This window comes from Oncorhynchus gorbuscha, linkage group LG25 (assembly GCF_021184085.1).
Source record: "Oncorhynchus gorbuscha isolate QuinsamMale2020 ecotype Even-year linkage group LG25, OgorEven_v1.0, whole genome shotgun sequence".
Lineage (NCBI taxonomy): Eukaryota > Metazoa > Chordata > Actinopteri > Salmoniformes > Salmonidae > Oncorhynchus > Oncorhynchus gorbuscha.
In genome coordinates, this window is record NC_060197.1 from 482,629 (window position 1) to 494,505 (window position 11,877).

Here is an 11,877-nt window from a genome sequence, read left to right on the forward strand (position 1 = left end):
GGGAAGAAGCAGGAAATCCGGTGTCCTCCATCCAGGACTTGTGGAAGTCACCATCATTTTTCAACCCTTCTCGTCCCTGAGTTCTGTTACTGGACAGAGAGTTGACTGGAGGAATAGATTCCTTGTCCAGGGTCATTGAGGTGAATGTGTAGTGCAGTGCTGACTGTGCTGATGTCACATGATGTCACCAGTTGGCTAAGCACTGTCAAGCCTGGAGTTATGTGTTTTATTGGGTGATTGGAAGTATTGACACACACACCACACACACACTTGTGCACAGACTTAGGCACACACACTCATCTCCAACAGTATGTGTCCGGTCTCAGCAAGGTATGGCCTCCTTGGTGGCCAGAGTAATGGGAATTGGCCACGGGTGATAGGCCGGGGCCCAGGGGGAATTCTGGGAGATTTTAAATAGTTTATAATCTGTCTTGGCACGCTCTCTCTCCAGCATCCCACTCCAAATAGAAGTTTCCCTTAGGCACAGATCGAGGATCAGCTGAGACTCTCCAAGTTCTAACCTTAATCATTTGGGAGGAAACATAAAACACACCAGATCATCGTCCTTCTACCTCTGAAAACAAGCATTATCATTATAGTTTCAATACAGTAGATTAACAAGATGGGAGTTATATTAGATTTAGAGGGCACATTGGTGTAAGTGAGTTGTGAATGTTGTTTTTATATCAACATACACAGGGAGGGTACTGCGCAGACGATTATCCAGCACTAAGCCTCGGGCTCCGACATCTGTTTCCTAAAGATAGTCAATTAGATGCTGTCTAGCACAATCAACGGCAGTCTCTGCTAATAAACTGGGGTTTTAGTGCGACTAGAAGAGCCGTTGGATCCAGAAGAGCCCTGCCCTAGGGGGAGGAAGAGCTGCTGCTCTCTTTGAGTCAGGCTCTTCACTAGTGGGTGTGTGGACTGATCAGTGATGGAGCCAGATCAGTATGTGTGTGTGTTCGTGGCTTGGGTGTCTCATTAGCACATGGACTAATGAAGACTTCCTGCTGATGAGCCATTAAACCACTGACTGACTGTCCATCCCACTAGTCATTCTATTTCTGCTGCTGGACTAGCAAGACCATGGAACAGCTCTGGAATTATGGGACCTAATCTCCTTATTAAGAGTGAGCAATGCCTGCTGGCTGCCTCGGTGTGTGTGAAGGAGGGATGTGGGGGGTGTCTGTGGAGTCTGGACAGGGCCGAGACAACCTCAGGACTGTGTGTGTGTGTGTGTTAGGGGGATGAGTCTGAATGTGTGTGTGCAGAGGATGAAGACTGCTAATCAGATTTGCACGGTTATTAATTTGTATTTCCCAGACCGGAGCAGCGGCGTCCCACCACCATCATCACAATGTTGCCGTGGTGTTTCCGTGGTGATGAGACTCATGCTGTGTCCTGTGACATCATCTTCCCTGGGTGTTCTGCTCTCTCTGTTTGTGTCCCAAATGACACCCGATTCCCTTTATTGTGCACTACTGTTGACCAGTGTCTATAAGGAATAGGGTGGCTTTTAGGACTTACTCACTGTCATTACCCAAACAACCTCTTTCAACACATGTCATATTGGATTCCACCATAGTAAACATATTATCTCAAACAGACCTCATTATTACATTCTCATCCGTTTAATAGGAAAGTTTCTAGGTTTAAAGGAGTTAATTTTAGTCGTGATTTAGTTGTAGACAGAATAGAGATTTAAATGACCTGGGCCAGTCACAGCTGCAGAAGTAGCCAAGACACTGGCTTACAGTAGTATTATTATGATGATGTGGGCAACTTGGCATTGTCAGAAGAACTGGGGTACACCATTATGTGTTGTCAAATTATTAGCTGAGAGTTACTGTAGCTCCTGTAACCTACTGCTACTGTGGAGGTGGCTCCTGTACCCTACTGCTACTGTGGAGGTAGCTTCCACCTTCTGACAGTTACTGTAGCTCCTGTACCCTACTGCTACTGTGGAGGTGGCTCCTGTACCCTACTGCTACTGTGGAGGTGGCTCCTGTACCCTACTGCTACTGTGGAGGTAGCTTCCACCTTCTGACAGTTACTGTAGCTCCTGTACCCTACTGCTACTGTGGAGGTGGCTCCTGTGCCCTACTGCTACTGTGGAGGTGGCTCCTGTACCCTACTGCTACTGTGGAGGTGGCTCCTGTACCCTACTGCTACTGTGGAGGTGGCTTCCACCTTCTGACAGTTACTGTAGCTCCTGTACCCTACTGCTACTGTGGAGGTGGCTTCCACCTTCTGACAGTTACTGTAGCTCCTGTACCCTACTGCTACTGTGGAGGTGGCTCCTGTACCCTACTGCTACTGTGGAGGTGGCTCCTGTACCCTACTGCTACTGTGGAGGTGGCTTCCACCTTCTGACAGTTACTGTAGCTCCTGTACCCTACTGCTACTGTGGAGGTAGCTTCCACCTTCTGACAGTTACTGTAGCTCCTGTACCCTACTGCTACTGTGGAGGTGGCTCCTGTACCCTACTGCTACTGTGGAGGTGGCTCCTGTACCCTACTGCTACTGTGGAGGTGGCTCCTGTACCCTACTGCTACTGTGGAGGTGGCTTCCACCTTCTGACAGTTACTGTAGCTCCTGTACCCTACTGCTACTGTGGAGGTGGCTCCTGTACCCTACTGCTACTGTGGAGGTGGCTTCCACCTTCTGACAGTTACTGTAGCTCCTGTACCCTACTGCTACTGTGGAGGTGGCTCCTGTACCCTACTGCTACTGTGGAGGTGGCTCCTGTACCCTACTGCTACTGTGGAGGTGGCTCCTGTACCCTACTGCTACTGTGGAGGTGGCTTCCACCTTCTGACAGTTACTGTAGCTCCTGTACCCTACTGCTACTGTGGAGGTGGCTCCTGTACCCTACTGCTACTGTGGAGGTGGCTCCTGTACCCTACTGCTACTGTGGAGGTGGCTCCTGTACCCTACTGCTACTGTGGAGGTGGCTCCTGTACCCTACTGCTACTGTGGAGGTGGCTCCTGTACCCTACTGCTACTGTGGAGGTGGCTTCCACCTTCTGACAGTTACTGTAGCTATTTTACTCTACTGCTGCTATAGTTTTTTCTAATTTATGGGCAATTCAACATATCTTGTGATTACATTTTTTTTTAAACAAATCTAAATAAACTTGTACAATTAAAGGTTTTCAAACACTCAGCAATAGTCGAATGGATTTGGGGTTTGTGCAATGATACCCAGGCTAAATATAATCCTTCCACAACCATAATACCCATTCATTATTTATTATTTTATCAAAATAGTTTCATCTGTGGTTTTTGCCATCGTCACTGATTCTGCTTTCACGTCGGTCTATGAAAATGTACCTTTTGTTACCAATTTAACCAGAACCATTTACAATCCACATTCACTAATCAACTTTATTGTATCAGGCATTAGGCTATAGAAAATTAGCACAGTTCTCATCAACAATCTCTCAAGCCCATGTGCTATTGAGTAGCCAGCTAATCTTTATATTTCAAGTTTAGCCAACGTGGCTCTATTTTCTAGCTAACAAGGTTGACAGTTGAATTGTTATGAACACACCCTTCTGTCTGTCTCCATCTGTCTGAACAGCGTGCTATTCTGTCTGTCTCCATCTGTCTGAACAGCGTGCTATTCTGTCTGTCTCCATCTGTCTGAACAGCGTGCTATTCTGTCTGTCTCCATCTGTCTGAACAGCATGCTATTCTGTCTGTCTCCATCTGTCTGAACAGCGTGCTATTCTGTCTGTCTCCATCTGTCTGAACAGCGTGCTATTCTGTCTGTCTCCATCTGTCTGAACAGCATGCTATTCTGTCTGTCTCCATCTGTCTGAACAGCGTGCTATTCTGTCTGTCTCCATCTGTCTGAACAGCGTGCTATTCTGTCTGTCTCCATCTGTCTGTCTGAACAGCGTGCTATTCTGTCTGTCTCCATCTGTCTGAACAGCGTGCTATTCTGTCTGTCTCCATCTGTCTGAACAGCGTGCTATTCTGTCTGTCTCCATCTGTCTGAACAGCGTGCTATTCTGTCTGTCTCCATCTGTCTGAACAGCGTGCTATTCTGTCTGTCTCCATCTGTCTGAACAGCGTGCTATTCTGTCTGTCTCCATCTGTCTGAACAGCGTGCTATTCTGTCTGTCTCCATCTGTCTGAACAGCGTGCTATTCTGTCTGTCTCCATCTGTCTGAACAGCGTGCTATTCTGTCTGTCTCCATCTGTCTGAACAGCGTGCTATTCTGTCTGTCTCCATCTGTCTGAACAGCGTGCTATTCTGTCTGTCTCCATCTGTCTGAACAGCGTGCTATTCTGTCTGTCTCCATCTGTCTGAACAGCGTGCTATTCTGTCTGTCTCCATCTGTCTGAACAGCGTGCTATTCTGTCTGTCTCCATCTGTCTGAACAGCGTGCTATTCTGTCTGTCTCCATCTGTCTGAACAGCGTGCTATTCTGTCTGTCTCCATCTGTCTGAACAGCGTGCTATTCTGTCTGTCTCCATCTGTCTGAACAGCGTGCTATTCTGTCTGTCTCCATCTGTCTGAACAGCGTGCTATTCTGTCTGTCTCCATCTGTCTGAACAGCGTGCTATTCTGTCTGTCTCCATCTGTCTGAACAGCGTGCTATTCTGTCTGTCTCCATCTGTCTGAACAGCGTGCTATTCTGTCTGTCTCCATCTGTCTGAACAGCGTGCTATTCTGTCTGTCTCCATCTGTCTGAACAGCGTGCTTTTCTGTCCACTCTGTTCAGATGTTGAAATCAAGTGTTTTCATAATTCTCAGAATGACAGTGAGTTGACAATTCCTTAAATATTGGTGTTTTATTGCACATTTATAAAACACAGACATGACAGCTAGTATAAAAGCCTTTGGTTAAAACACTGCTAGTGGCACGTGGTACAGCAATCCCGCGCACGACAAACTGAGCATTCATTTCCCACAACCAATGTTCGTTGCTACTCCGCTTTTAGTAGTGTCTGCTCTGTGTGCAGTTTGAGGAGTTGAGACATACAAATGGTATCAGTAGAGAAGTGAACTTCTCTTCTTTGACAATAAAATAAAGTCTCTGTGTTTCGATGTCCATATGAGAGGAAGAAGGAATCTCATCTTTGTTGTTGTGAGTGGCAGGGGGAGGGGCTGTGTGTGTGTGTGTGTGTGTGTGTGTGTGTGTGTGTGTGTGTGTGTGTGTGTGTGTGTGTGTGTGTGTGTGTGTGTGTGTGTGTGTGTGTGTGTGTGTGTGTGTGTGTGTGTGTGTGTGTGTGTGTGTGTGTGTGTGAATGGGAAGGTGCACACAGCACAGAAGGGAGAGAAGGAGGCGAGACCAAAAAGACTACATGAAAACAACATTGTGATCCAGGCATGTGGGATATCATGCAGCCCTACTGTGGAGGTGGCTTACAACGTATGAAGATACAATGGGTCATTAGACTTATGTAAATATGTTTGTTGCCTGGCAACAGCCTGCTTGACTACAGAGTGTGTGTGTGTGTGTGTGTGTGTGTGTGTGTGTGTGTGTGTAAAGTAGGTAGAATGCCACAAAGTTGGCACCAGACTGTAGTATTAATTGAATGGACTTAATGCCATCATCAACATTCCTTTGAATGTTATCAGCCAGTTTGATAAATATGTTACCTGGTTGTTAGGTCAATGTCTGGGTGAGCACCTGCACGTTAGCTAAGCGTCTGGACAAGCAGTTGAGTTACCTCAGTTGACTGCATGGTGACACAGGGCCAAGTCCTGAGGCTCAGCTCCAGATGGTTATTTGGACAGAGAGCGGCTTCGACTGCATCCATCCGTCCTCTCCCCAACATTATTCTAACGTTATCGCTCTCACCAACTAAGATCCATCTGTGCTCACACACACCAATCCAGATCCATCAACTCGCTGTGCATATTGAGACCATGACAATCGTAACAGGACATGATGTATCTTCTTGGTCTGATGGAATATTTACACTGCAACTTGGGTTCTCGATCAATAACAACAACAGACAATGCACATTTATTAAACGTTGTCAGTACTAATTATATTTAGAGTTATTGAGGGGTATTTAGTGATGTTCTGTGTATTTTAAGATGGGCTGGATGCCTGGTAGTCATTGTAGGCTCTACTTTGTGGCTTTTGCAGGAGCTGCAGTGGGAATCCATGAGGGATTTTTAGGAGACCTCTCCTTTTCTCTTACAGTTCACCTCTCTCACTCTCTCTCTCTCACAGTTCACCTCTCTCACTCTCTCTCTCTTACAGTTCACCTCTCTCTCTCTCTCTTACAGTTCACCTCTCTCACTCTCTCTCTCTCACAGTTCACCTCTCTCACTCTCTCTCTCTCACAGTTCACCTCTCTCACTCTCTCTCTCTCACAGTTCACCTCTCTCACTCTCTCTCTCTCACAGTTCTCTCTCTCTCTTCTCTCACAGTTCACCTCTCTCACTCTCTCTCTCTCACAGTTCACCTCTCTCACCCTCTCTCTCTTACAGTTCACCTCTCTCACTCTCTCTCTCTCACAGTTCACCTCTCTCACTCTCTCTCTCTCACAGTTCACCTCTCTCACTCTCTCTCTCTTACAGTTCACCTCTAGCCCTGCTGTCCCCCACTATAGACACCTAGAGCCTTCTACAGAGCCCTCTCTAGCCCTGCTGTCCCCCACTATAGACACCTAGAACCTTCTACAGAGCCCTCTCTAGCCCTGCTGTCCCCCACTATAGACACCTAGAGCCTTCTACAGAGCCCTCTCTAGCCCTGCTGTCCCCCACTATAGACACCTAGAGCCTTCTACAGAGCCCTCTCTAGCCCTGCTGTCCCCCACTATAGACACCTAGAGCCTTCTACAGAGCCCTCTCTAGGCCCTGCTGTCCCCCACTATAGACACCTAGAGCCTTCTACAGAGCCCTCTCTAGCCCTGCTGTCCCCCACTATAGACACCTAGAGCCTTCTACAGAGCCCTCTCTAGCCCTGCTGTCCCCCACTATAGACACCTAGAGCCTTCTACAGAGCCCTCTCTAGCCCTGCTGTCCCCCACTATAGACACCTAGAGCCTTCTACAGAGCCCTCTCTAGCCCTGCTGTCCCCCACTATAGACACCTAGAGCCTTCTACAGAGCCCTCTCTAGCCCTGCTGTCCCCCACTATAGACACCTAGAGCCTTTTGTTCGTTTGTTCGTTCTTTCCTTCTTTCTCCCCTCCCCTCCCCTCCCCTCCCCGCCCCTCCCCTCCCCTCCCCTCCATTGCTCCATAGTTCCAACTCTGAATAGATCTGTCCCCCTTCACCCTGACGTGAAGGATTTGATTTATTTGTGTAGTTGTGTGTGTTAAGCTGTTGAGGACACACTCGCTCTTGTGTGTGTGTGTGTGTGTGTGTGTGTGTGTGTGTGTGTGTGTGTGTGTGTGTGTGTGTGTGTGTGTGTGTGTGTGTGTGTGTGTGTGTGTGTGTGTGTGTGTGTGTGTGTGTGTGTGTGTGTGTGTGTGTGTGTGTGTGAGACAGGCCTAGTGATTATCAGTGATTCCTTGACAGATGAGGTGTGTATGGTGCTCCCCAGCCCTTACATTGCTGTGTGACCCTATCTGACCAACTCGACAGCTAGTTAAACACTCACCCATGTAGATCGGAGGACGCCAGTGTTTTCAAGGACTTATCCTGAGCAGTTTGTCCAAGTTGTCCTGGACTGGTCCTGGCACGTTATCGCCCTTTAACTCTTAACTTTTCTAAAAGTATGAATACAGTCTGCATGCCAATTATTCTCTCCAAATGAGTTCCCAATACTACCACTCATTTCAGTAACGCAATTCCCCTCTGTTTATTTAATGGGAATACATTATCACCTCCTTATCATGGGTCTTACAGTATCTGTGCAGCTAGTGGAACTACTTCTTACGTTCCTAGAGGGGTTAAATGCGGAAGACACATTTCAGTTGAAGGCATTCAGTCGTACAACTGACGAGGTATCTCCCTGTCCAGGCTAACATTACTGTAGCCTTCCTGTCCAGTCTCTCTGTTTCACCCCATAGGTTTATCCAGGCTAACATTGCTGTAGCCTTCCTGTACAGACTCTCTAACGATGGCTCAAGGTTCTCTAACGTTGCACTAACATTCCTGTCCAGTCTCTCTGTTTCACTCCATAGGTTTTTCCACGCTAATGTTGCCGCAACGTTCCTCTGCACTCTCTCTAACGTTCCCTCAACATTGTCCCCCCAAGGTTCATCAATGAGACAGAGCAGAACATGGGTTCACCGGGGCAGGCCAAGCAGTGCCAGCTCCGGACCTTCCTGACCTACTACATCAACGACCTGTTCCTGCACCAGGTCAGAACAGAGATCAACAAGGACATCCGGGCCGTCAGCAAGACAGCAGACCCACTGAAAGTCCTGGCTAGTGCCGATACTATGAAGGTCCTGGCGGTGCAGAGGCCCCTGCTGCAGGTGAGGGGAGCCGGGAACACACACTCGCAGGACACACACACTCGCAGGACACACACACACACACTCGCAGGACGGACACACACACACACTCGCAGGACGGACACACACACACACTCGCAGGACGGACACACACACACTCGCAGGACGGACACACACACACTCGCAGGACGGACACACACACACTCGCAGGACGGACACACACACACTCGCAGGACGGACACACACACACTCGCAGGACGGACACACACACACTCGCGGGACGGACACACACACACTCGCAGGACACACACACATTAGCAGGACGGACACACACACTCGCAGGACGGACACACACACACTCGCAGGACAGACACACACACACTCGCAGGACAGACACACCCACACTCACGTTGGACACACACACTCGCAGGACGGACACACACTCGCAGGACGGACACACACTCGCAGGACGGACACACACACTCGCAGGACGGACACACACACTCACTGGACACGCATATTCACAAGTGGGTACATAATATGATATGGTAAACATGGAAATCATACAACTGTCTGTGTTGACATATTTATACAGACACGTATGCTTACTTACTTCTGCTCATACTTTGTTTCCTGTTCACAACCTGTTCACAACCTGTTCACAACCTGTTCACAACCCGTTCACAACCTATTCACAAGATCAACATTCTTCATTTATGTTATGGTGTACATTTCCATTTGAGTCATTTAGCAGACGTTCTTATACAGAGAGACTTACAGTTGGTGAATTCATCAGTTAGTATACGGCCAGGTAATAGTTTCCTTTGGACTTTGAGGTTTCCACAGCCACCTCGCTCCCTCTCTCTCTCATTCTCTCTCTCTCTCGTTCTCTCTCTCTCTCGTTCTCTCTCTCTCTCGTTCTCTCTCTCTCTCTCGTTCTCTCTCTCGTTCTCTCTCTCTCTCGTTCTCTCTCTCTCTCTCGTTCTCTCTCTCTCTCGTTCTCTCTCTCTTCTCTCTCTCTCTCTCTCTCTCGTTCTCTCTCTCGTTCTCTCTCTCATTCTCTCTCTCTCTCGTTCTCTCTCTCGTTCTCTCTCTCTCTCGTTCTCTCTCTCGTTCTCTCTCTCGTTCTCTCTCTCTCTCGTTCTCTCTCTCATTCTCTCTCTCTCTTCATTCTCGCTCTCTCTCTCGTTCTCTCTCTCGCTCTCAAATTTTCTCTTCTCTCTCTCTCTCTCGTTCTCTCTCTCACATTCTCGCTCTCTCTCATTCACACACACACACACACACACACACACACACACACACACACACACACACACACACACACACACACACACACACACACACACACACACACACACACACACACACACACACACACACACACACACACACACACACACACACACACACACACACACACACACAGTGATACTTGGCAGCCACCCACCCACCTATCTCACAGAATCATAATTGTCTCTGAAACAGCATTTGATTCTCCCTGACCCCGTAGAAGCAGTTAATTGGTGGTTATAGAATATAGACACACACACACACACCCCGGTACCCATTTCCTCCAGCACAGGAAGTGGGCCTATCATCTCCATGGATACCACTTACTGCTCATGCTCACCTAACACCTCCCCTATTAAAGATGAGATCAATCATGAGATCGATCACTTCTCACAGCAATGTGTTCCCCAGATCAGATATGTAACAGTGGATGTTATGCATCTCAAAGCTAGTCTCTGTGAATACTCTACAGTAGTGTATAAAGAATGAGTCTTCTCATACCGTATGCCGACACATTGACCGTTACCATAAATACCTACACTGTTGATTCTTCTTCTTCAGTGTCTACCTGCATGTTTAGGCTATAGCTATAGTGGCTGTGTTAATGTGTATGTGTGTGTGTGTGTGTGTGTGTGTGTGTGTGTGTGTGTGTGTGTGTGTGTATGTGTGTGTGTGTGTGTTTGTGTGTGTGTGTGTGTCCAGAGATGTGTGTGTGTGTGTGTGTGTTTGTGTGTGTGTGACATCTCCTGTTTTAATAGTCAGAGATGGCGAAGTGTCATCTAGAATACAGAGATGGCGAAGTGTCGTCTAGAATACAGAGATGGCGAAGTGTCGTCTAGAATACAGAGATGGCGAAGTGTCGTCTAGAATACAGAGATGGCGAAGTGTCGTCTAGAATACAGAGATGGCAAAGTGTCGTCTAGAATACAGAGATGGCGAAGTGTCGTCTAGAATACAGAGATGGCGAAGTGTCGTCTAGAATACAGAGATGGCGAAGTGTCGTCTAGAATACAGAGATGGCGAAGTGTCATCTAGAATACAGAGATGGCAAAGGGCCGTCTAGAATACAGAGATGGCAAAGGGCCGTCCAGAATACATGTGGCCCTCTGAGTGAGTTAAAGGGTAAGAGACATTATGTGGAATCTGTCACCATAAATGTTTCTGTGTGTGTATTTATTATGGATCCCCATTAAGCAGCTACTCTTCCTGGGATCCAGCAGTTTATACAATTTTAAAAACATTACAATACATTCACAGATTTCACAACACACTGTGTGCCCTCAGGACCCTACTCCACCACTACCACATATCTACAGTAAAAAAATGCGTATGTGTGTGTATAGTGTTTATGTTATCGTGTGTGTGTGTGTGTGTGTGTGTGAGAGAGAGAGAATGTCCAGTGATTTTTTAAAAACATTTAGATAGTTTACATAGAAAATACAAGTCAGCCGGATGTAACGAGGTCAGCCGGATGTAACGAGGTCAGCCGGATGTAACGAGGTCAGCCGGATGTAACGAGGTCAGCGCGATGTCGTGATTTCAGCGGGATGTAATGATGTTGCACCAACAACAACAAAAACTATAGTGTCTAATAAAACAAGTGTTACTCATTAATACATTTACTTACAACAGCCAGTGTGCTCTCCACCTCTCAGGCAGCTTGTGAAAGACAGCATGGATGGAATGCAATAATTGACTAATATTTGCCATATTGTAATCATTCTCATGTCATCATCATTTATTCCAACAACACTGTTTCCATCATCATTTGTTGCAATAAAGTTTGACCCCAAAAAATCCCCGCCTGTCGAACAGATGACAATGTTGTCGTCTGCCACTTCCATTGCACCTGTCACAATGATTTTATTTTGTGACATTGCATTTGACGGAAGAACCTGGGTCAATGGAAACCTGCCTTGTGTGTGTGTGTCTCTCTCTCTCTCTCTCTCTGTGTATGTGTGTGTGTCTTTCTCTCTCTGTGTGTGTCTCTCTCTCTGTGTGTGTCTCTCTTTCTGTGTGTGTGTCTCTCTCTCTGTGTGTGTGTATCCACTCCAGAATGTGTATGTAGGTGTGTATTAAGACAGTGTGTGTATGTAGGTGTGTATTAAGACAGTGTGTGTATGTAGGTGTGTATTAAGACAGTGTGTGTATGTAGGTGTGTATTAAGACAGTGTGTGTATGTAGGTGTGTATTAAGACAGTGTGTGTATG

General features: G+C 47.2%; 1 protein-coding gene across 1 annotated transcript in view; it reads left to right on the plus strand.

The window, feature by feature from the left end:
• The window catches only part of LOC124013545 (exocyst complex component 4-like), a 200,317-nt gene extending 191,189 nt beyond the window's left edge, over positions 1-9,128 (plus strand). The window contains exons 11-12 of the mRNA XM_046327873.1: positions 8,176-8,441; positions 9,121-9,128. Of these exons, the coding sequence (XP_046183829.1) occupies positions 8,176-8,441; positions 9,121-9,128 (274 nt within the window). The remainder of the gene's footprint in view (positions 1-8,175; positions 8,442-9,120) is intronic.
• Positions 9,129-11,877: the final 2,749 nt, after the last annotated feature.